The 25,374-nt window shown below is 54.2% G+C and overlaps 1 protein-coding gene across 1 annotated transcript; it reads right to left on the reverse strand.

Annotated features, from left to right (window-relative positions):
• Positions 1-275: 275 nt before the first annotated feature.
• On the reverse strand, positions 276-18,726 carry TPRN (taperin). Its single transcript, XM_034067748.1, has 4 exons — positions 16,679-18,726; positions 2,189-2,372; positions 1,799-1,929; positions 276-1,487 (listed from the first exon to the last, which is right to left on the reverse strand). The coding sequence occupies exons 1-4, from the start codon at positions 18,695-18,697 to the stop codon at positions 1,425-1,427; spliced, it is 2,397 nt and encodes a 798-aa protein (XP_033923639.1). The 5' UTR covers positions 18,698-18,726; the 3' UTR covers positions 276-1,424.
• Between the last annotated feature and the right edge of the window lie 6,648 nt (positions 18,727-25,374).

Genomic DNA, 25,374 nt, shown 5'->3' on the forward strand with positions numbered 1-25,374 from the left:
TGCAGTTTCCATGGTACTTGTGCCCCACTGCCTTAGAAGTGCAATGTCCTGACACCATTCAGCAGCACAACCTTCCACCTGCTACAATGTACACCAAACCAAGTGCAAGGTATGCAAAGCATTTTCACTTCATAGCCCAGTGCCACCCTGAGTCGAGATTTATCGTCCCTATATAACACACAAACCAGTAAATACACAAAAATTTAACCAAAGCCTCTGGATGGGGCCACACATGGGGGTACCCCTCATTCCATAAAGCCTAAGGAGGCAGTAGCTATTCCAACCATCTCTTTTAATCCCAGAAGTACAAATCACATTAGCAGCAGTGTTCCATCTTTCCAGAATGCAATTTTGACCCTGAGTTTACAGCAGTAGAAAATGTCTATGGAAGAGCCTAGCAGATTCCTTTGCATATTGGCTGCATTAAACCATTACAACAGAACTATAAAAATACTAGAAAAAAAAATAAACCATATTCCTTGTTCAAATTCTGCAGAAGGAAGGAGTGAAACTGCCTTCCTGTGCTTTGCATCAGAGGAGCAGAGCAAGTGTGGCTGGAAGGAGGCCTCCGCACTGACCAAGAGAGAAGTCTTGGGCATCAGATGCTGGAACAAAGCAACAAGAGGGCCTGGCAAACTGAAGCACACTCAGCAGTTACTGGAGACAGGACACCAGGGTTGGGTATGGGCAGATCAAAGCTACGGCCAATGGCTGGGAAGCTGCAAGAGCCTTAAGCCAGTCTGGACACTTCCCTGCAGATGAGTGCAAAAATCACACCCAAAGCCAAAAGCATTTAATCCCCCACCCATCCCTCAAAGTGCGTTCAGTTTCCCCCAAAAGCTGGCACACTACCCCCATGCTGGTTCAGTCCAACTAGAGCCAGAAACATGCTGAGAACAAACCCTGAACCTTCACTGGCTTCCCAAACTGCCCCCAGTCCAGCTGTCAACTCAGCCACTTGTGTGAACCCAGTAGCTGCCCAGTTACTCCCAGTGCTCCAACTCCAGGGCCATCCTTCACTGGGGCCTCTGATGGGAGAAGTGGTACAAAAGCCTCCCACCCCCACACAGTGCCTGGATGAGTGGACTCAGATAAGCACCAAGAGACTCTACATCCATCCTGGGGTTACAGGTCTGTTCTCAAGACACTTGCCCAGCTGGCAGCTGATCTTGAACAAGGAACATGCAAGGCCACAGGTAAAATAAATCATGTCTTAAAAGTAGTAGTTAGGTCCCAGAATCCAGTGCAAATATTCTCCCGGGATGCCCGAGAGCATCTGGTCCACCCTTGGCATCAGGATCCAACAAAAACCGTGGGGAGGGAGGGACCCAGAAGCTGTTTCCGCGGTGCTGGCGTGGTCCTTGGGAAGCTGCACTGACACGGTTTGTCCAGCAGCCGCTGCTGCAGGACAGCAGATGAAGCCATCAGAAGTAGAGAGCAGGCTCGCTGCTGAAATCCGAGAGGCCGCCCTTGTCTGCCGGGGTGAGCTGTGGAGAAAGCAGAGTTGACATGGGGTGTCATCAGATCCAAAGCACGGGAGTCCCCACACCTGCAGACTGCGCTGGCACCTTGCCCGGGCCTAACAACTGCATCTAGTTCCCCCCTCCAAAGGTGCCCTGGAGTACAGGGTGTGCCAGATGCCTCCTCTTCACCCATGCAAGGTCTGGCAGTGGGACCTGGTGTAGAACCCCCCTGTGAGTGGTGCTCAGCAGAAGGCACATCCCATCCCACCCACTGTCCAAGCACCAGATGACAGCACAGCAGGACAAAGCCAGGACTTGCTTATTTAATGTCTCACCATCACTTGGTTCCCCTGGGAATCAGCTTCCTTTGGGAGGGGTCCCCCTGCAGCAGGTATCTCCTCATACTTCTGCTCCTGCCACTCGCTGAACTTCAGGGAGTGCTTTGGGGTGTAGCTGGATAAATCTGCTGGAAGGACAAAGCTGATGTAAGCATTTCTCAGTGTCCCAAAAGAAAGCAGGGGATCAGGAACCTAGTACGGACAGCATGGAAGCTGCCCATCTGCACGTCCCTGCTCTGGTTGGAATCCCATCCCCACCAAGCCCCAGTTCTGCTAACAGCTGGCAGCACTTCCACCTGTATGGAGCCCCATAAGGGTCTGCAGGAAACGTGGACAGCATCAGACACCATCATTAACCCCACAGTGCCACCACAGTGCCTCGCTCACCTGAGTTGGGGGTACTGGGATGCAAAGTGCCATTTGGGCATGGAATGTGAAAGGTGCAAGATTTGTCCTCCTCTGTTTCAGAAGCATGCCCTTCCTCTTCCTCCTCCTCCTCTTCTGCCAGCGAGCTCTCTGATGGGTACTCAAACATAGTCTGCAAACTTGTCTCATTGAAAGAGATCTTCATCTAGACCAGAGCAGAGAAGAATCATTAGAAAGCAGCACAAGATCCCAACACTTGCTCTGGCAAAGGCCACCTCTCATGCCAGGCATCACCCTGGTTTCTAAACCACTGCATATTCCCCACCTTTCCCCTTGTGTCTTGCTGAATCTCTTATCACCCTGAGAAACCACGGAGGCAGACAGCCAAACAGGCAGGATGGAGGCAGGAGGCCGAGAGGTCCAGAGTACCTCTGGCTCTTTGCCTGGCACATGCTTTGTCCTCATCTGACACTGATGCCCAGCAGCCAGGAGGAGCTGCCGCGTGTCCCGCAGGAGGGATCAGTGTTCCCGAGGAGGAAAGGAAATCATCCACACGTTGGAAAGGTGACTGTGCTATTGCTGCCAGCTCGTTTGTGTACCCGTGCTCCACACAACAGGAACATCAGGGATCAGGACTGCAGTCTGGGGAGGACATCCTGGCAAAGGCTACTTAAACTGGGTAAAAAAACAGGGCTTAATAGCAGAAGTGGTAAGATAGAAGCAGCTGCAGGAGAGATGGTAACAGGGGGTAGTAGAGAGGAAAAATACTGGACAAGTGGGAGGCCCTTAAGGGTTCTGTTGAAACCAGTTTTCTTTAGTGTCTCACTAATGATCTTGGCACAGTAACTGGGAGACTGAGCAGTGAAGATGACTCAAACACAGGAGCTCAGAGGTGAAAAAACACAGTTTTATGGGTCATGAGGAAAACTACAGAGCAAGAACACTAGAAATGGGTGATGTTTAACACATCATCTGTGAATAACTGAGAAAGAAAAGTTTGATGGGTTACAGGACTGTGACCATCATTAGGATGCTGCTTAAATAAACCAGGAATAATGCAAGGCATTTCCACAGGAACCAGGGTCTGTCTGGCTCCATCCTCACTGCAACACCCAGCAGACAGTGGATGGAAGCAACTGGAATCCCCCTTCTCCAGCTGAACAAACCAGGTCCCTCAGCTTCTCCTCACACACCATCCTCCAGCCCCAGGAGTCTCTGGCAGCCTCCCCTGGCCTTGCTCCAGTCCCTCTGCATCCATCCTGCAGGAGGATGCCCAAATCCTGCCACAGTAAGTCCCAATGTCCTCTTCCAAGCTGAAAGAGGAAGCAGAGGGAAGGTGTTGTTCCCTTGCAGCCTTCCATCTCCTAATCATTACCTACTGTTCTGCTTAGCTGCGGTTACACATCATCTCAGCAGGTGCAGAGGAGGTTCTGTTCACACCAGCAGAAATTAAGGATGAGAAAAAGCATGACAGCAGTTTGTAAGCACACCAAGAAATAACCCCAAGGAGCAGAGAACTGCTGATGCCAGCAGGCAACAGACAAACAAGGAGCAGAAGTTTGCCAGGAATAAATTTAGGGCAAAAGCAGGGAAGTATTTAGCCAACGTGGCTCAAGGTTCAGGAGCTTTAAGGAGTGTTCTGATCCATTTACTTCTAACTAGAATTAGAACTGAGCTAAGAGGGTTATGAACAGAACTGGCGGTTGCTTGTGAGGGGTGGTAGGAGCTGGATGGCTCAGATCTCCCCTGATGCTGTGCAGTAACTGGTAAGAAGAGTCCCAGCCTGGTTTGTGTTGGAAGGGACCTTAAAGTTCATCCAGCCTCAACCCCTGCCATGGGCAGGGACCCCTTCCACTGGAGCAGCTGCTCCAAGCCCCTGTGTCCAACCTGGCCTTGAACACTGCCAGGGATGGGGCAGCCACAGCTTCTCTGGGCACCCTGTGCCAGCGCCTCAGCACCCACAACTGCACAGGGGCCAGAGCCTGCAAATGAGCACAGAGCAGGAGCACAGCATCTCCCTGTGCTGCCCACAGAGGCACCCTGCAGCTCCGTGGGTCAGGAGGGTTTACAGGGCAGACAGGGAGCATCTCACTGCTGCTTTTCAGTAAAGCAACAAGGGGAGCTTAAATCAAATCTGGGTTACACAGTGAGAACCTAGCGTGTCCTCCATGCTGCAAATAACGTCATGGAGCTGTGTGCTACTTCATCCAAGTCCAAGAAGTACCTTGGACACTGGCTGGCTCCCTTCCCCACACTCCCAAGGGAAGGCAGAATGGAAACAGCAGAGAGCAGCAAGCTGCCTTCCCCCATTCCCTGCCCCAACCCCAAAGCCACTCTGACCTTTTCCAGATGACACAGGGGGAGAGGAATGGTTGCACATCAGGAAAAAAGGGTTGGAATAAAAAGGCCCCAAAGATCAGAACATCCCAGTTGCTGTTCCCTGAGTTTCTTGCCCCTGCTGCTGACCTAGATGCTCCCTGATCCGAGCCAAGCAGCAGAGCGGGCAGTGACTGCTCACAATGTGGCCTCTGTACTGCAGGGACGAGCTCTGCTGCCAGGCACGAAGGCCACAAGGCTGGAGGTGCCCAGGGCTCCCAAAAGTTCAGAATAATTCCCAGAACCACCCTCCCAGGGAAGAGCTTCTGCCTAAGAGCTCATCTCAGTCTCCCCTCTCTTGGGCAGGTTCAAGCCATTCCCCTTGGCCTGTCCCTACAGGCCCTTGTCCCAAGCCCCTCTCCAGCTTTCCTGCAGCCCCTTTAGGCACTGGAGCTGCTCTCAGGTCTCCCCTTCAGGAGCCTTCTCTTGTCCAGGCTGCCCCAGCCCAGCTCTCTCAGCCTGGCTCCAGAGCAGAGCTGCTCCGGCCCTCACAGCATCTCCATGGCCTCCTCTGGACTCCAGCAGCGCCAGGTCCCTCTTGTGCTGCTGCCCCAGAGCTGAATCAGGGCTGCAGGGGGGGGGTCTCCCCAGAGCACAGCAGAGGGGCAGGATCCCCTCCCCCTGGCCCAAGTTAAAAGCATTATTTCATTTAATCTCCTCTATTTTCATTTCATTCCATCAGGACACATTAAAGCTATTCAAAAGCAGCAATCATTAACCACACTGGGCCAGCCCCACGCACCCAGGGCCCCAGCCTGGGGGAGAGCTCATCACAAGATAATGTGCTGCTTCAGCAACACCTCCGTTCCACTGCAGCCTGCACACAGGCTGACACCAGGCAGCCCTGCTCAGTGAGAATGCACCTTAGGAATTCCATCCCCCAGACGTCCACACTGGCTTCGGTGGCATCCCATCACCTGCACCCTGCTCCCGGGCAGCAGGAAGAGCCCCACGGCTGCTCTGCAATAAAGCACTTGGACGCACCCAGGAAAGCAAACACAGGAGGAACAAGGAGGCCCTGGCACAGGGTTGGACTCTGGCAACAGGCTCTGCAGGAGCAGCTGCACCCCCCGGGGCTCAGCCACCCCTGTCTGTGCAGAGCCAGAGCCCCACAAACCTGCCCTGGCATCAGCTGGGTTCACCCCATGAGCTCTTTTCCCCACGCATGAAGGGAAGCACAAAACAGCTCTGCTCAATCTAACAGGATCCCAGCCTGGTTTGTGTTGGAAGGGACCTTAAAGCTCCTCCAGCTCCAACCCCTGCCACAGGCAGGGACCCCTTCCACTGGAGCAGCTGCTCCAAGCCCCTGTGTCCAACCTGGCCTTGAACACTGCCAGGGATGGGGCAGCCACAGCTTCTCTGGGCACCCTGTGCCAGCGCCTCAGCACCCTCACAGGGAAGGCAGAATGAAGGGAGATGTGGGAGCTGCCTCAAGGAGCCCTCTGAGCAGAACCGAGCTCTGTGTGGGGGAGCAGAGGCAGATTCAGGCTCAGGAACCATCAAAAGAGAAAAACCAAGAGCCCAGTAACAGCACAGAGAACAGCTCTGCCCAGCCAGCAGCCCCTGCCAGACCATACAGGCTTTTGTGGAAGCACAAAAGGCAACAGGGGTTGTTTTCTTCAGGAGGAAAAGCATATCCCAGAAGATCCAAGCACACCCGAACCTGGGCAGGGAACTGCTCATCCTGCCTCTGGCTCCCCCAGTTCCACCTCAGCAGCAGCCGCCAGTGGTGGAAGGGAAGAATTCTGCACCCTTCAGCTGTGGATGTTTGCTCAGCTGAATGCTTCACCACAGCCATGTCACCAGCCCAGGGTCCAACCCAAACCCACCCAGCTCCGTGTTAATACTCTGCCCAGCCAGCGGAGCCACATTGGGAAGGATAAGGCAGGCTTGTCAGGGAATCTTGTGCTGTTCAGCCAACAGACCCCTGTTGCCATAGCAAAAATCATTCATTTATCTGCTAGGATTTGAACAGTAATGAGTAAGAGAGTGCCAGGAAGGAGAAGCCAGGGTAAACATTGCTCAACATGCGTCAATCCGGGTAGTCACACAGGGCTCAAGATTGTCTCTCAGGATGCAGCCTCCACCAGAGCAACCACCAAAGAGCCCCCATGTACAGAGACATCATAGACAAAAACCAAGCAGTTTACAGAAACCAACCTGCGGCATCAACAGCAGCCACCTCACTTCAAACACAGGTGGGAAAGTCTGAGTCCCTGCAGCTAATGGGAGACCAACCCCCCTATGGCTTCTCACAAACCATCTCTGTTGCATCTTAGGAGCAAATCCTGGGGTTAATCTGCATCCTCAGCTGCACAGGATTGCTTTAGTGTGGCTTTTCTCTTCACCACCCAGTATCGCTTCTGCTTCTTGGCAGGAGTGGCAAAGCCAGAGTGATAACGTTGGGTGTTTGGCACTTTTCAAACAGCAATCTCTTTGGTAATCCAAATACCTTGTAAAACTAAGCAAAAACCATTAAATCCTTCTAGTAATTCAAAGAGAAAGGGGGAAACAAATCACTCTAAGTATGTTCCAGCAAGGAGACCCAGAGTCCCACACTGATATCAGAGCAGCCTTTGTGGACTGCAAACCACAGAGCCCACTGCCCCTTCCCCACAGAGCAATTCCCAGCAGCCATCTCCCAAACCAGAGGCTCTTGCAGAAGCCGGATGGGATGACAAGTTGAGGAGCACAAGCTGGAGTTTACTCCTGCCCCTGCTAACATCACACAGTACCTGCAGCACATCCAAACCCACCACACTGCAGGCTGGGTTAGAGGGCAGTGGCTGCTGCCAGGTGACAAGGACACAGCAATTCTGCAGTAAGGTGGCTGTTACACAAGGTCCAAATCTGAGCAGCACCACGAATCAAGATTTGCTCTTCCCAGGTACTAACTTCTCCTCATCCTCCTCTCTCCCCAGCCCATCCAACCCAGAAGTGACCAATTCAGGGACTGCACTGAGTCCCCAGGGCATGCATGGGTGTGATTTAAACCAGCTTTACACACCTGGTCTGTCAAACACCTCCTCCTTTCTGAGCAGCTGATGATAACTGCAGGAAGGGCAGACAAGCAATTCTGCATGAGTACAAACCAGTGATTGGTATCTCTGAGAGACCAGGCATGAACAGAATCAGGGTTTTGCTTCTGTGCAGTCTGACATGGAGCTCTGCTAATTCTGCTGCACCACTGATTGTCTAAAGATGTAATCAATGAGATGAAAGCACAAGGCATCACACCCAGATACTTGAAAACTGCAGCAGCAAACTGTTGGGGGTGCAGCAGGAACCTCTTGATACAGAGCATCCCATAGAGGCTGGCAGGAGCAGCCCCCCAGGCTGAGCAGGAAAGCTCCTCAAGTGCCATCAGATGGGTTGGTGGAGGCTCTGCCCAGCAGAGCTCAGGACCCATGTGAGGAGGAGGGTCTCCTAACACAGGACAACCTCCCACCTCCATGCTGCCATGGGGTGAAAGGGAAGGTCCCTGCACAGACAAATAACTGCCTGTGAGACTGGAAACAGAGGGTAGAAGCAGGTATTTTAGGGTGGACAATGATCCCTAAAGGGTTTCCCTTGGTCTTTCCATCTGACCCTGACTGTTCTCACAGATCGATAGTGAGAGTGGTGCAGGAGCTGTTCATAAACTGCAAAGGCTCTTCATGACCTTCATTTTTCTCATAACAACCTGCAGTCAGTGACCTGGACAACTCCTGTGGGATGCAGGTTTCCCTCTGGCACTTTCAGATGAAGGATAGATAGGGGAAAATGAGCTATTTCAGAGACGGCAGCAACCAGCTTATCTACATGCCTGCACTTGTCCTGAAAACATGGTCATGTCTCAGCCCAAACTGTTGAACAACTCCAGGCACAATCTCTCTGGGCAGCAGCCTGGAACAGAACCCTGGGGCTGCAGCAGCATCAGTGTGTTACCAAAGCATTTGCTATCATTCAGGAGAAGATAAGCAGCTTTTGTACCTCCAAAGCTTTTCAGACACAGGAAGAAAGAGTTTTTCCCTGCAAGATACCTCCAGGAATGGAAGGGGCTTGAGACTTGGTTCCTGTATCAGATTAACCCTGGCTTGCTATGGCTGAAGCCACACGAGTATGCCCAGAAAACTGCAGATGGCACTTGAGAAAGGTACTTTTCTGTACAAAAAGCAGAGTTCTGGGGCACAGGAGCTGGTTGCTCCACCACAGCCTCACTCAACCACGCATTTCCAAGGGGTGTTTCCTATGTGTAACCCTGAGTTTTGCTCAACTATGAACAGCATCACAGAGTTAGTCACCAAATAGAGCCAGTAGCGCTGAAGATTTACAGCAGGGAAGCTGTGCTGCTGGCAAAGGAGAGGTTGCCTCCAGGGTCACATCCCAGCTCCCAAGCCACAGGGCAGAAGAAGAAAGTCTCCATTTACAAGGCAACCCACAAAGGCAGCTCTGTGTAATCAATCTGCTGAAGCACATGGTAGATAGGAGCATGGAGATTCGAAATATTAAACTCCTTGTAGAGGACATGGGGAAGTTTCAAATTCCTGATGAGCAGTGACAGGGTAGGGGCAGTCCCAGCGCATGGCAGGGCTGCAGCTTTGTTAACCCTTGACTATGTGGGACAAGAAGAGATTCCCAAACAACCAGAGGGCACTTGGAGTCCCAGTCTGGCAGGGCACAAAGCAGCTATTCACCCCAACCCCTCCATTCCTCTGCACATCTGCAGACAGAGGAGCCAGAGCCTTCCAGTAAGTAACAAGCAACTCAAACATAACTTGGTTCATAAGAACTGGACAGATCCCCCATATATGAAACAAATCTCATCTGAATACACAACTAGAGCAGACATGAGCAAGGTACAATCAGTGTCAAGCTTTGGGATCTTCATAAACAACGCACAAACTTCCGAAGAGCAGAGGATTCTGCTGTACCAGCAACTATGAGCATGTAATTTGTGGCTCTGACCCAATGCAGAACTGGGAGGTGCCACACACAAACATCTCCATGCAATCAAGGCTGACCACAGCAGTCCAACCCAACACTGTGGTCCGGTGCAAGTGAGCAGTCTCCAGCTGGAATGGGACAGATGGAGCGTTATTTCCCAGGAGATATGGAGAGGCTGGGAACAGAATTACCTCCCCCCCAGCAAGGAGCTCATGCTGAACTTCAGAACCAAAAGGCTTCCGTGATGTGACTGATGATAGCAGTGACACAACAGAGTTCACGTCTCTCTTGCCCTTTTTCTGTACTATCAATATGCAGAAGAGAATTCCTTGAGAAGGGCCCAAGTGCAGCAAGTGAGGCTGAGGGACTTGTCCTCACACCTGCACTGTCACTACCTGCAAGCCATACGGTTTCCCTAGGCACACAAGTGTTCTGCTCTCAAGGTGTCTGGGATGCTGCCTTCAGCTCGCCTGTGCTCCTTCCAGTGCCTACAAGCCAGCAGCTCCATCCTGCCAAGTTCCCAACATCATCTAAAGGCCACGTCTCCGAAAACATCAGCACAAAGCTCCTTCCGTCCACATTTTCCCAGGAGATTTGGGAAGTTTCTGTGTGTGATACAGGAGCTCCACATGACTCCTCCTACACAAACTGGCCAAACAGTGCCAGCTCCATGGCAGACCCACGTTCCAGTCACTAAGAAGAGGCTTGGCCTGTAAATACATTTTAAACTGCCCAAGTTTTATTCAGGAGGGGACTGAAAGCGCAGCCCCAGAGGTGAAGGAGATGGTGCTGCAGCTCCCACTGTGGTTTCTTTTACTGTCACTGAACCTGGAAAATAAGCATTATGATTTTCCTGTTGTTTCCCACACATCCCATGGGCAAGCAGGGGTTCTGCCCTTGCCTGAGCACGTACTGACTGCCCAGCTCTGATGAGGAACACTGGGACCACATCCTGGAAAAAGCAGAGCAGGGAGGCAAATGCAAACCCAAGGCAAGCTGAATACTGGAGATGGACAGAACTTATAAACTATCTCCAGTCCAGTCCATAGATCAGGGGATCCTGCCCCTCTGCTGAGCTCTGGGGAGACCTCCCCTGCAGCCCTGATCCAGCTCTGGGGCAGCAGCACAAGAGGGACGTGGAGCTGTTGGAGCGAGGCCAGAAGAGGCCATGGAGATGCTGTGAGGGCTGGAGCAGCTCTGCTCTGGAGCCAGGCTGAGAGAGCTGGGCTGGGGCAGCCTGGACAAGAGAAGGCTCCTGAAGGGGAGACCTGAGAGCAGCTCCAGTGCCTAAAGGGGCTGCAGGAAACCTGGAGAGGGGCTTGGGACAAGGGCCTGTAGGGACAGGCCAAGGGGAATGGGTTGAACCTGCCCAAGAGAGGGGAGACTGAGATGAGCTCTTAGGCAGAAGCTCTTCCCTGTGAGGGTGCTGAGGCGCTGGCACAGGGTGCCCAGAGAAGCTGTGGCTGCCCCATCCCTGGCAGTGTTCAAGGCCAGGTTGGACACAGGGGCTTGGAGCAGCTGCTCCAGTGGAAGGGGTCCCTGCCCATGGCAGGGGTTGGAGCTGGAGGAGCTTTGAGGTCCCTTCCAACACAAACCAGGCTGGGATTAAAGAAACCAATTACGATAACATTGACTGTAATCCGTGTGATCAGAACTGGGAGCACAAAGCATTCCAAATCTCCTTTCAACCTCTGGGGCCGGCTGAGCCCTAGACACATCCTAACCAGCTTGAAAGGCAGCTCGCCTCTGATTTGCTAAGAGTTTCTATTTTAGCTCTTCTGCCCTGTTCCCTGTGCTGCTGACAGCAGCAGCAGAGCAAGGGATGGGAGGAAAAGAACCAAGGGGAATTCGGGAGCAGCTCAGGCTGTCGCTGTGGCATGGGAGCAGTGAGGCCATGGAGAACCTCAGTCACAGAACATTTCCCACTCTGGCCATGAGATAAATGTGAGTCATGAGCTCTGCCAGGGGGGTTGGACAACAAAGTACCAGCACTTCCAGGAGCTGGCAGGCAGCAGGGAAACAAACCCAACCTCCTTCCTCACCCTGAGCCTCAGGTGCAGCCTGTGAGGTGGTTTAAAATCTGTAACCACAAGATCCTGGCTTCTGGAGTCGCTGGCCACAAGCAGCACGAGCTAAAAATCAGACTGAGAAAAGGGCAGGGAAATAGCCCTGTCTGGGTGAAGGAGGTTCTCACATTGACAGCTAATGGAAATCACCTCTGCAGGGGGGGGACCTGATCAGCCAAGGCACCTATTTCTGAGCAAACATGTCACTGATGAGCTCATCTCCCAAACATCCAATACATCCACGTCAGATACATCTGACAGCCACTCCTTAAAGGTGGCACATGGATTTGCCCCAGCAGAGCACAGTCAGAAGGCAGAACATGGAACAGGAACACACAGCTCCCTGATGAAGAACACCAGTCATTGTCCTGACCCCTACAAACACAGAGACAGGAGAATCAAAGCAATTCTTCAGAGGCATTTTTGCCTCTACCACCAGTTTCATTCACTTGTGTTATGGTTAATTTACTTGTGATATACATTGCAAAACCATACTTCAGGCAGGCACTGGTGTTGGGATTCCACGCTGCACAGACTTGCTCCAGACAGGTCTGGGCAATAGTTGGAAGGGCTCATCCCTGCCAGCATCTCGAGCCTACACCTGGTTCTCACAGGAGACCATCTCCAGCACACCTGAACAGAGGGAAAGTTACAGAACAAGAAGTTCAGCAGGCTCCCCCAACAAAACTGCTGCCCAATCCTGCCCATGATGAGGGGTGTTCAGAATACCCCTTTACCATTCATTTAAGCGGGGTTTTGGAAGCCAGTTTCAGGCTTTATGCAGCTCAAAACATTAGAAAATAGACCATAAAGTCCAGGTGAGCTGGAAGGTTTTGAAGTTCAGCTGAAGCTGAACATCTCTGAAGTCAACTTTGCAAAGAAGCAGGACAGACTCCAACTGTTTGGATCCCACCAACCTTGCTCTGGTTAAGTCCCATTCACACAAGGCCCAGCTCACCTTTTAGCACCCAGCAAACTGCCAACTGTGATGAGCAAAACACATTAAAACCACCAATAACCTGATCTCTTTTGGCTCACATGTCCTGTTGTTTACAGGATTTGGGTGGCCCGGCCAGAAGTCACCTTTCTTGTAGCATTCCAAAGAGGAACCAGGTCCTGGAGAGGACAAAACCATGCTATGACTTGGGATGAGCTGCAGGAGTGCCAAGACAGAAGGAAGGAGAACAGTTTGGGTTAATTCTATACACAGAGGACCTTCATGGCAGAGTCCAGCTTCCAACAAGATGAGAACATGAAGCCTAAAGACAGACAACTACCGCTCAGGACCTCGGCAGCTCTCAATCCTTCCCAAGCACTCGCTCCAACACGCCAGTCACATGTTTTACAGATACCCAGATCTCTATCTTGCTGACAACTTTATTGTACATCATTCTGGCAGGTAACCAAACCAAGACTGATCCTTGTCAGCTCAGCCAAGCTAGATTTTATCCTCTGAGATCCCAAAGATCTGCATCCTGCAGCAAAGCCTTCGCTTCCTCCTAGGGCTGCTGTCAGGCTGAAGTGTCTTTACTTCTTCTGTAATAACAGAGTACAAAGATGAGCACTGAACAGAGGTCACCAACAGTGCTCTGCATCCTCTGCCCCACTCCCTGTTGGAATAAAGGTCAGGAGGTCTCCTTCCACCCCTGCACACGTATCCTGTCCTCACTCTTGAAGCTGACGGCTCAGCCAGCCTCTCCCAGCAGAAGCCCAGTGCTCTGCTGGAAACTCAGCCCATCAGTTCAAAGCTGCAAACGTTCACTCAGTTGTCATACTAAGTCACCCCCAGCTTTATCTGAACTGATTTGCCTGGAGAGGTCTCAAAGCACTTATACTGCCTGGAGAGGTCTCAATCCAGCCACGGAGTAGATGAAGAGTCCTCAAGAGCCTCTTAATGCTGTAGGAGGACAAGAGCTCCAACTCCCTGCTCACACTGGCATCTGGATCCCAGGATGAATGTGGCTGGGGCTGCCCCCTCTTTCACCTACAGATCTTGATCATGTCCCATCATACACAATCAAACAGAATCAACTAGATTGGAAAAGACCTTTAAGATCATCAAGTCATGTTCACCTTCACAGCCCTGGTGAACAATGACTGTCCCACCATGACAGCTCTGGTTGCACAAGAGAGCTGGGAACCCATTTTTCATTCTGATCCAGAAGAGCATTTCTCTCTCCCTCACCAGCTCCAACACAACACAAACAACTGCTTCACATACTTAAGTGTCTGGAAGGAGCAATAAAGCTGTTTTTCCTGAAAGGCCTTGAACACCAGCAGCGTTCCTCAGGCACAGCAAAGTCACAAGCCCCTGCACAACCAAGAGCAGGGGCTGGAGCTCCCTCCACACAGACCAGAGCAGCACTGGAACCCACTCCCACCCTGTCCTAGCCACCCTCCCACTCCAAAAAGCCAGAGGATGTAGACCATGGAGTCAGCTCCATTTTGCTGGTGTCTCTGCTACAGTCAGGCAATCAGTGGCCAGACATGGCTACAGAAGAGGGAGGCTGAGTTTCCTCATTTGAAGAAAACCACCTGACATCTGACAGAGCACTCAGTCCAAGAGCCACCACCTCCATCCCTCCTAATAAATCAGTAGCCCTGACTCTAAGCACAGACACCAGCTGATCTGATCCAGGCTGTGCTGTTTATCTCACCCAGACTCATGCTGGACATCAGCAAGCCAATGCAGTTTTCCAAGTTAAAGTTTCACAAAACACCACTTTCCTGAACCAGGATCATACTTAAAGGCTTTTCAGCAAATCCAAGGCAAGGTTTGGAAAGGAAGATGCTCAGCAGGAGGTGGGCTCACTCAGTAGATCTGCCTGGGGAGAAGAAGCACCCCAAAAGACCCAGGCAACTGCTTACTGAAACCAGCATGAAGCTGGATTCCAATACCCCCAAAAGGGACATTGGTTTTAGCAAAGAACTGCAGCTTCCAGCTCACAGGAAATGTCTGCTTCTGCCCAATTTAGGCCAAAATCAAGCTTCTAAAAACACCAACATGTCTACAAAACAGAACCTTCGTGTTTGGCTGGTTGCCTCAGCGACACAGAGCCATCCCTTGGGAAGAAACCAAGGAATGCATCCTAATGCTAACTCCTTTTTCAGGCATCAACACTCAGCCTTATTACCCAGAGTAAAAGCCACAAACATCCTCTAGGTTAAGAGTAAACAGCAATCTTTCCATTTGCTACAGCGTCAGCATCTTCTAAACCCTGTCTACAAAGTCAAACTTCAATGCTTGCCACCCCTAGCAGGATGGGAACTGAAGGGAATGCTGGTGTTTATCCCACCACCACATTAAATTCTACCCAGACACTTCTCCTTAAGTTGGATCTTATTTTCCAAAGGGTCCCCATTTGCTTCATCCTCCCGCGCTCTGCAATGTTACAAGCAGCTCCTTTTTGCCCTTTAGTGTCTCTCTTCTCAGACACTAGATCTTCATGTAAGTTCCCATGCAGGACGTCCACACACATAACTCTTAGCAAACATCAGTACAGTTACAAATGCACCTTGCAGCTCACTTCACCTTCAGAGTGCCTGCAGGGAGGCACAGTTAATGCCATAAACCGATACAGACATAGGTGGAGAAGCAGCATTACCTGTCCCCATGTCACACAAACCCAACACTGAACAGATACAACCACCTTCAAAGACTCATATGATAGCTGAGGTTGGGAAAGGACTTCTGGAGGTGTTTAGCCCAAACTCCTGCTCTAAGCAGGACTTGATCAGTTGCTCAAGGCTCTCCCCTTCCAAATTTCAAGTAGCTCCAGAGTCACTGTCCTGCAAAGACAGTGCTCCATCCTTAGAATACCCATAACTAACATTTTGTCTTGACATTTCCACCCTTTATAGCACACCTGATTTGGTGTAAACCCAGTTAATACCCAAACTGCTGGGTTGAGCAGAGCCAAGGAAACAGCTGGAAGGAGTGCATGCCAGGAGGCATTTAAGCAGCAGAACAACTCCAGGCTGACCAAGCATTTCCCCATGGGAGGACAAGGAAAAACTCACGCAGGAGCATGAGCAAGAATCAACACTCCTGCTTATTTGCTTATTCTGGATCTCATGGCACTCATGCTCCAGACCTGCTACCTGCATTAGTCACAATCACATTAATACAGACTGCGTGCTCTTATGGGAGAGTTTAACAACATCAAGCCATGACAAAGAGCTCTCCCTGCCTCCCTCCTAAATGACATGCACCCTGTTCAAAGGATTTCCTCAACTTAGAATGCTCAGTGCCTCAGGCACCCATGTGGATTCAGTCCATCAAGTATTTAGTTGCATTCAGGTAACGGAACAGCGTCAAACAACTCTTCCCGCTATGGAAAAACATGTCATGTCACAGACCTGGAAATCAGGATCTGTCACCCTGGCATGCTGCTGTCAGAGCTGAACAATTCACACCTCCTCCTCTGGCACAGCTCTTTCTGCATGACTGGGTCCTTATCACATCCACATGCATTTCACCAAGCCACACAAAGACTAATTCTCAATTTAAGGCTCACAAGGATCTAAGTTAGAGCCTGGCATTCGCTTCAAAGACCTGGAGCGATCAACATCTCTCAGATCTTCAGAGATGGAGCTGCACATCCACAACAAGCAGCCAGGTGGTATAAACCTATTAAGGCAGTTAAGTTGTTGCTGATCTCTTTCTGCCTAATAGAGACCTAATTCTTGAGTCTCTATCAATAGATCACTAATGCGGGGAATACGCCAGTGCCACGCTGGCCACTGTCCTGTGTCACAGGCGGGGCAGTGACCACGGGGAGCTCAATGTGTCCAACCCCACCAACCAGCGAGCAGAGCTGCAGGGAGTCAACCCCACAGCCATGCAAACCATGCAACTCCCCATCATTGTCTGAATACCTGAAATAGTTTACTTCCCGTTATCACACCTCCAACAAGCAGCTGTGGGAGCAGCCTTGCAGTTATCCCAGCTCATATCCCACCCTTATCTGCTTGTCAGAGCAGCACCCAGTGCCCCATCCCCGAGAGCCAGCCTTGGCTCTCAAAGGGCTGATGAAACCCCTGCCCATCTCACCACCCAGTGCCTCATGCAAACCCAAGCCAAAAGCACACCCGAGTTACTTTCAGCCTGGCTCCTTGGTGCAGAGGTGCCCCAGGCAGTTACCTTCTTGCGGCGGGAGCCCGTCTTGCTCATGCAGGACCTCTCCAGGGACAGGTACCCGCCGATCACTTCAATCTCATTCACCGTGGGGTATCGCTTTTTATGGGACACCCCAACTTGGGGCCCATCAGCGTTCTCCACTGGTCTGCCTTTCGCTTTGCTCTCCTCCTCCTCCTCCTCTTCCTCCTGCTGCGGCCTTCTGCTGGCATCAGTGAGAGTCTGCAGCCCCGAGGCAACGGGCTTCCTTTTGGGCACAACAGTGAAGGTGCTGCCTCCCCTCTGGTGGGGGGCAGAGTGTGCTCTGTAGAGGGGCACGGAGGAAAACTCCATCTCCAGGTCAGGGCCAGCTCCTCCAGGCTGATCCAAGCTGCCGGTCCTCAGAGCCCTGGGACACAGCTCCCCGCTGTCCGGCTCCACAATGTCATCGATGTAAGTGACGGGTACCAGCGGATCCCGTGGGGAAGCCACGGGCTCTTCCTGCTCCGGGCCGGAAGCCCTCGGGGGCTCCTTCGGTGCCTTCTCCTCGGCGGCCGGTGGCGGTGGCCCTGGCCTGGCGCTGGGGGCCGGGGGCACGGCTGGGCCGCCATTCCGGCGGGGCACGAAGAGGAAGGAATTGCGTGAATTGAGGCGCAGCTTGGCCAGGGCCTGTGCCTGCAGGTCGTGTGCGGGGATGGCAGCCAGGTCCGGCTTGGGCGCCGGGTGGATCTCAAAGGAGCCCCCGGCCCGGGGGGCTGAGGCGGAGAGCGGCTGCGTGGGGCCGGTGGCACTGGGGGCCGGGGTGGCACTGGGCAGGGGCGGCGCGGCCGCTTCGGCCTCCTCCGCCTTTGGCCTCCTGGCGTTGGCTCTGGCATGGGCAGCGCTGGCAGGCGGCGCGGATGGCACTGGCGGCCCCTTGGGCAGCGCGGGGCGGCCCGCGGGGACAGCGCTGGGCTCGGGGACGCGGCTGCCGGGGGGCAGGCCCCGGGGGGTGACCGTGAAGGAGTTGGAGCTGATCTTGTGCAGGAAGCAGTTGGGCAGGGGGGCTGCGGCCTTGGGGGCGGCCGGGACCGCCTGCGGGGCTGCGGCCCGGGGGGGAGCCGGGGCAACCGTGGGCTGGGGGGGCACAGCCCGGGGGGCAGCCGGCTGCGGGACAGCAGGCGGAGGGGTGGCAGCCCGGGAGGGAGCCGGCTGCGGGACAGCAGGCGGAGGGGTGGCAGCCCGGGGGGGAGCCGGGGCTGCCTGGGGAACCGAGGGCTGGGGGGGAACCGGCACCGGAGATGCCGGTGCCGCCTTTGGGGCCCGGGGGGAGCCGGGCACCACTTGCGGAGGGGGCGGCCCGGCCCGGGGGGGGCCCGGCGCCGCCGCAGGAGCGGGCGGCCCGGGGCGGGGGGAGCCGGGTCCTGCCGGCGGAGCAGCAGCCTTGGAGCCGGTCCCGGTCAGTGCCTCCCCTCCCCGGCGGCGGCGGCCCCGCGGGCGCTGCCCGAACTTCTCCAGGAGGCGGCTGACGGTGCCCGGCTCGGCCGCCTCGGGCGGCTCCGGCGGCTCGGCCGCCTCGTAGATGACAACCTGGTCAGCGCGGATCTCGGCGAGCGCGGCTCCGCGGCGGGCCAGCAGCTCCCGCAGCGGGTCGGGGCGGCGCGGCGGGGAACAGGCGGCCGGGTCCCGGCGGCGGCCGGGCAGCGCCTCCCCCTCGGCGAAGCAGGTGGCGGCGTCGGGCTGGGACTCGATGATGAGGATGTTGTCGGCGCGGATGGTGCGGATGCCGGGCACGGCGCTGTACAGCTCCAGCAGCTGCTGCAGCGGCCGCGCCGCCGCGGGGCCGTGCCCGGCCAGCCCCTGCCGCAGCCGCCGCCGCTCGCTCTCCAGCCGCATGAAGGGGTTCTCGCGGAGCGGGCCCAGGCTCTCCGCCACCACCAGCCGCTCCCCGGCCGGGGGCTCGGGCTCGCCGCCCGCCAGCTTGGCCCTCTTCCTCTCCAGGATCTGCCGCTTCCAGGCGGGCTGAGCCCGCGGCCCAGCGCCCAGCGCCGTCTCCGCGCTGCTCATGGCGGCAGCACCCAGGGCTCTGCCCGGCCCGGCCGCCGCCTCCCGCCGCACCTGAGCAGGCCCCGCCGCCGGCAGCGGCACCGCCCTCGGGGGGCGGGAGCGGGGCGGGAGCATCACCGGGCCCGGGAGCGGCTCCTTGCGGCGGGGGCCGAGCAGCGGCTCCGCTCCGTGAGAGACCCCCGGGGGCTGCCGGGGCCGCCCCCGCCGCCCTCCCCTCCCGCTCATCGCTGCCCAGGAGCGGCCCCGGCCGGCATGGCCCGTGTGGTGCCAGCCGAGGAGCGAGGGTTCTGGGGCCAGCGAGCCGGGAGCAGCGCCTGGTGCGGGCAGCGCTGGGGCGGAAGGAACGAGCCGTTGGCACTGTGGAGCGCTGGTGCGGGTAGCGCTGGTGCGGCTCACACGGTGGCTCTCCCCGCACACAGCCCGGAGGGAAGGGCTCTGCCCGCAGCGAGTGCTGCTCGTTGGGTGCAGGAGGGACCCGCCGAGTTACCTCCAGGCATTGCTGTTACCAGCGGGTTCCTTTGGGAAGTCTGGGTCCGGGAGTCAGTGCTCAGGGCTCCCCACACCTCCGACAGCGCTGGGGGCAAAACCCTCGGACCGCAAGGCGTGGGGACACGGCCCTGCACGGCACAACTCCTATATGGGGACACGACCCTACATGGCACAGCTCCTATATGGGAACACGGCCCTGCACGGCACAGCTCCTATATGGGGACACGGCCCTACATGGCACAGCTCCATATGGGAACACGGCCCTGCACGTCACAGCTCCTATATGGGGACACGGCACTGCACAGCACAGTTCCTATAGGGGAACATGGCCCTGCACGGCACAACTCCTATATGGGAACACGGCCCTGCACGGCACAGCTCCTGTATGGGGACACGGCACTGCACGACACAGCTCCATATGGGTACATGGCACTGCACGACACAGCTCCTATATGGGGACATGGCCCTGCACGACACAGCTCCTATATGGGGACACGGCACTGCATGGCACAGCTCCTATATGGGGACACAGTCCTACATGGCACAGCTCCATATGGGGACACAGCACTGCACGACACAGCTCCTATATGGGGACACGGCCCTGCACGACATAGCTCCATATGGGGACACAGCCCTACATGGCACAGCTCCTATATGGGGACACCGCCCTACATGGCACAGCTCCTATATGGGGACACAGCCCTACATGGCACAGCTCCTATATGGGGACACCGCCCTACATGGCACAGCTCCATATGGGGATACAGCCCTGCACGGTGCAGGTAAGTAACCCTTGGCCAGCAGCCGCAGCCTGCCTGGAAGCTGTGGGACCGCCCCCGGCACCTGGGCTGCTCTGTGTTCCGGGCAGGAAGAGCGGATCCTGCTGATAGTGCTCGTACCTTTGCACTGCTGAGCCGGGGCAGAGCAGCTGCGCCTTGTCCGAGGGATACCTGGAAACGATACTGCCCAAAACAGGAGTTTGTTGCTGGAATACAGGAGCTGTGCAGTGCTCTGTGTGCCCCGAGGAGGGGCTGGCAAGGGATGCTGAGCAGGAGGCAGCTCTTTGCCGTTCGGCTCACCTAACACAGGGGTGATTCAGGATTTACACATGACCCAGCTGCAGCCAAGGTCCCCGATGCAACCTCCTGCGTCCTGCCCAAACCTGGTGCCGGGGGATGGGGATAAAGACCCAGGCAAGCGGGTAGTGACATTTCCCCGCCTCTGGTGACTCATGGCTCAGGCACGTCCAGAGCCAACAATGTGCCTTTGTACCGGGCAGATCTCGGTGCCTTTCTCTTTCCTGGCCTTGTCCGCTTTTGGCTTTTGAGCCCGTGTAAAGCCCGTAAATCCTCACATAATGAATCCCATGCAGTTTGGCTGCACCTGGTGCAAAGAAAACACTTCTCTTTGTGGGGAGCGAACCTGACATCTGCCAGTGTCACTGCACGTCTGCCTGCCTGATAGCAGATAATGAAACCAGACATTATCCATCTCCTCCCCTGTCAGCCAGGATCTTTCCTGGGCTGTCAGTGGAGCAATGTTAAGGACTGGACAGTGGAGCTTGGCTGGCAAGCGGGTGCTTTGGAGCTAATCCCCTGCATTGTGGGATGTACACCCATCATTAACCCTGCAGTTGTGTTACTGAGAGGCTCCTGGAAACCCTGTCACAGAAATGAATGCTGGATTACAAAGCCCAGGTGTGACAATGGCAGGGGACAGGCTCCGGAGGGTACCATGGCCAAGTGGCACCGTGTAGCACAGGCACGAGTTCCCAGTGTCCCAGCAGCACCAGGGCACAGCTGGTGTGGCTGTGAAGCCAGCAACAGGACACATCTGTACCAGACATGGCTTGAGAGGGAGTAGGGCTGGAAATGGTGGGAACAGGGAAAGAGCAGAGCTTGGTGGGAAGGGAGAGACTTGATTTCATTTTAAGCCCTGCAAGACATCTCAGCCTCACTCTTTTATAGGGCAGAGCCAAACTGCATCCACACAGCTCCCATGTGTCCCCATCACCCCATCATGAGTAACAGAGCACAAAGGGACAGGGAAGGAGGCAATAAGTAAAACCAATCCATTCTAACTGGGCTTCTGCAGCAAATTTGACCTTGTACCCTATGGTGGCTGATTCAAAAACAGGACAGTGCTGGCATGGAATGGTTCCAGGATAAAGAATAAAGGTTTCAGGATAAAAACCATCTTTCTAGGCACCAGGTAATCCAGGCACCACTGATGCTGCAAAGGCCTTGGGGAGAACACTGGCCAGGAGCTGGCTGTGCGGTTGGTGGTGAGGGATTAAAAGGGATTTCTGTCGTCTATTGCACTGCTAAGCTGGATACAGCACGTCCCAAGCTGCTGTGGTGTGGGGCAGAAACCCTGCACAGGGGGAGGATGCAGAAATGAGGGCTGAGAGATCCCGGTGCCAAAGAGAAACGCCTTCATTGACAGAGCTGTGCAGCCTGTTTGTCTCTGCCAGTGCCCAGAGGGGCTGCGGGTACCACATGTAGCGGAGGCTGAACCTGGAGGTGACCACTGATAATGGAGGTAAAGGGGAGGATTGCAGCGGGGACCCAGACCTGCTCATTTTGGCAATCAGGTCAAACAGACCAGCCACAGAGCAAGTGGAATTGGATGTCTTCTGCCCTCCTGGGGATGTGCTTTGTTCGGAGCTGGTCTGTTTTCCCCAGGGCTCTGCTCCTCAGTGCCTATGGTGATGCTCAGAGATCCACCTTCCTCCCAGGAAAAGGCACGCTTTAGCCCTTTAGGCATTCCCTCCATGCTCCCCAAGCCACAGACACTGCTGGAGCTGTGAATCACTCTGCACTATCGCCATCCCTGGGCTTTGCCTCTCAGATGGTTGCTTGGTTAAAGCACCAGTTTTTACCTTCCTCCCCTTTTAACTGCATCTGGGCCTTTTGCACCTCTCGAGCACTGCTGAGTTTTCAGCACTTCCCTCGGTGCTGCCGTTCAGAGGTCCTGAACAGCCAGAGAGCAACAACAACAACGAGAACCAAATGAGAGAGACAACCTGCTTTCCCAGAAACATCTCTTTTTATTAAATCACATCTTAAAACCTAGAAACATTAATTTGAAACCTGGTTATCATACACGAAGCAGCAGATAGTCTCAGAGAAACACACTGACGGAGGCAGTAGAGATAGCAAATGTCTCCCATGTCACAGCCAGCTTTGCCCCTTGCCTGACATCCAGCCAGAAACCACCTCCAATACCGGGGAGAGGACTTTGGAGTGTCTCCCATCGGATTTTCCCAAGCAGCCAACCTGCTGGTCCAGGGCCCACCGAGACCTCAGCGGTTACAGTCTTTGCATTCAAAACTCTCCACTAACTTTAAGGCAGTTGGGGCCCCAAACCAGCACATCTGGGTCGAGCTCTCTAACCCAGAGGCTCTCTAAGGTCAGCATTTCAAGCTCCTCATGCATCTGTTCTGCCTTCAGCTTCCTGCTGGGCTGAGCAAAGAGGGACCCGAGTGCTGGGATGTACCAGGGGCTCAGCCTCACCCGGGATGGATGCACCCACAGAGCTTTGCACTCAGGTTAGGTTCTGGCCAGCTCCCTCTGAGCTCAGCAGAGAGCAGAGGCAGAACCAGCCCCCAGAGTGCTGTATCCTCACAAGGCTTGTCAAATGGCTGATCACTGTTCACATTTGGGTGGTTTGGGGTTGTTTCTCCCTGTTGACCTCTGCTTCTTTCTTTCTCTCATTAGGATGAAAGGAACTATGAGGGTGCTGAGGCGCTGGCACAGAGTGCCCAGAGAAGCTGTGGCTGCCCCATCCCTGGCAGTGTTCAAGGCCAGGTTGGACACAGGGGCTTGGAGCAAGCTGCTCCAGTGGAAGGTGTCCCTGCCTGTGGCAGGGGTTGGAGCTGGAGGAGCTTTAAGGTCCTTTCCAACACAAACCAGCCTGGGATGCTATGAGACATCCCAGAGTTTTGGAGCATTACCAGGTATAACCTTGTCCTCTACATGACCAGACTCATTTTCAAAGCCTGCACCATTACCTTTTCCACTCATTACTCCTGTGTTTGGTTTTCTGTTCAGGAAGCCAATGAGGCCTCCTCAGTAGCAGCTCTGCAGTAGCAAAGGGAATGCTCACAGCTGAGCTGGAAATGAAAACTGGTGCCTGGACTCCGAGGGGAAGGAGTGAAAATCCAAAAGGCCATTTTCTGCTCAGCTATTTCTGTGCTTGGCATCACCACTGAAGTCAGCCCAGTTCCAGGAATAGAGTTGGTAAAGATCAACAGGAAACACACAGCGGAAAAACTACAGTCTTGCTCATTCGGGTACGACTCCAGCCTCATTTCCTGGGATGAGGAACACCAAACTCACTTGGTTTTTTCAGTCATCCCCATCTTAACACCCAACAAAACCACATCTCACTTAGCACAGTGAGCAGAGAGATCCTCACTCAAAGGGCCTTGGCTGGCTCATCTACAATGCTTTAAGGGTATTTTGAATGTGAGGGTAATGATACCTGTTCTGGAATTCCCAGCTCCAAATTAACAGGATCTGTAGTGGTGACTGTATCCCTGCAACTAAGTTTTAGCACTAAAGAAGGAAAGAATTATCCCATAACCTCACACTATTGAATGCCATGACATGCATCTGTGCTGGTCCCAGCCAGAGGCCAGGGTGCCAGCAGCAGTGCCCAGCCCCTGGCCTGGTGCTGGACACGCTGCAGTCTGACTGCCCTGGTAAGGTTGCTCCCCAGGTACAGCCCTGCACAACCACAGGAGAACACCACTCAGACAACCCTGGCAGTCGGGCAGGTTGTGCCCGTGGCTGTTGCTGTAGGGATTCAGGGAATCACTGGAGGGGTTTCCCCATGACAAGATGAAACCTTGGCTTGAGGGCCTCCGGGAACACCTTCCCTTTGCTCAACGCTGAGCAATGCAGGTGGAGGCTCCTCTTGCTACAGGTTTATGGGGCCGTTAGTGCTGTGATTAATCACCAGTTCCTTTGGCTGCTGAGATAAGGAAGAGAGACTGAAGTCTCCAATTAACTACAAGATATGGCCTGGCTTCCCACTGTGCCAGCCCTGGATCGGACCTGACCCGTGGCAATGTTAAGGATCCTCTAAAAGCAATACAATAAAGTGAAAAATTACTGGGTTGTATTAGTTAAGATTTACTAAACATTTATAGCAGAATGCAGTTTAGCTTCCCTTCAGCTGGAGTCCTACATTTAATGTCCATGAGCTTTATTCCCTCCAGCCTTTTCCTCCCACTGATGGCAGTATGTGGGGCTGAATTTATTCCGGAATCAAAGCAGCTCCTGGTTCCCATCACTCTCCGACTGCTTGTGCACAACCTTGGCAGGAGACAGCAAACTCCAGCATCTTGCTATTATCTCTGCCAACTGCAGGATCACCGGGGAGGAACAATGATCACAGCCATGTTCATGGTCATTAAACCACCCGTTTACTCACTCAGTTCCAGTATATGGTATTATTTCCAGGCTGACTTGTCATCAAGACCAGAACAGTTTCCAGTTGACTCTGGCTTGTGTTTCCACAACTTAGAATTCAAATGCTCGCATGGAAGATGCAGAAAGCCACGGATACTCTGGGAGCATGGAACAAAGTACAGGATCACAAACAACATTTTACAGGTGGTGTGGAAAATGATACTGCCACTGGCTATCCTATGGAGAATACAAGGAGATGTGCATGGCATCCTTTGGGAAGGGCTGTCTGTATCATCGGCACAACCCAGAGCATGGAGCGATTCAGCTTCATGTGTACCTGCAGAGCTGTGTCCCCATCGCTCAGCAAGGGTGACATGACACAGCACATCCTCTGATGGGAGCTTCCAGCAGTGCACACCAGCCACCATGGGCCACAAAGGTATTTTTGGTCGTACACTACCATACCTTATCCTGGACCAATGCATTAACAACCTGTAAGCGTGACTCAGCCTGGCTTTTGATGGGTTGGTGTTTACACGTACACAGAGTGCAGAGCAAGCCTGTTGTTCCACTCCAGTCTGGGTGGGATGAAGGACACGCTCCCATTTCCAGATCCTGCCAGGCTGGCGGTTTGAAATCAGCATTTTCCATTCTTTCAAGTGACCCCACTTGTGTTGTCCAAAGGTGACGAAGCAGTGTTTGTAGTCACTCTGCCAGCACAGCCTTGGAAACAGGAACTCCCAGCCACAGGTCACCAACGCAGTCACGTCC

This window comes from Melopsittacus undulatus, chromosome 11, assembly GCF_012275295.1.
Source record: "Melopsittacus undulatus isolate bMelUnd1 chromosome 11, bMelUnd1.mat.Z, whole genome shotgun sequence".
Taxonomy (NCBI): Eukaryota; Metazoa; Chordata; class Aves; order Psittaciformes; family Psittaculidae; genus Melopsittacus; species Melopsittacus undulatus.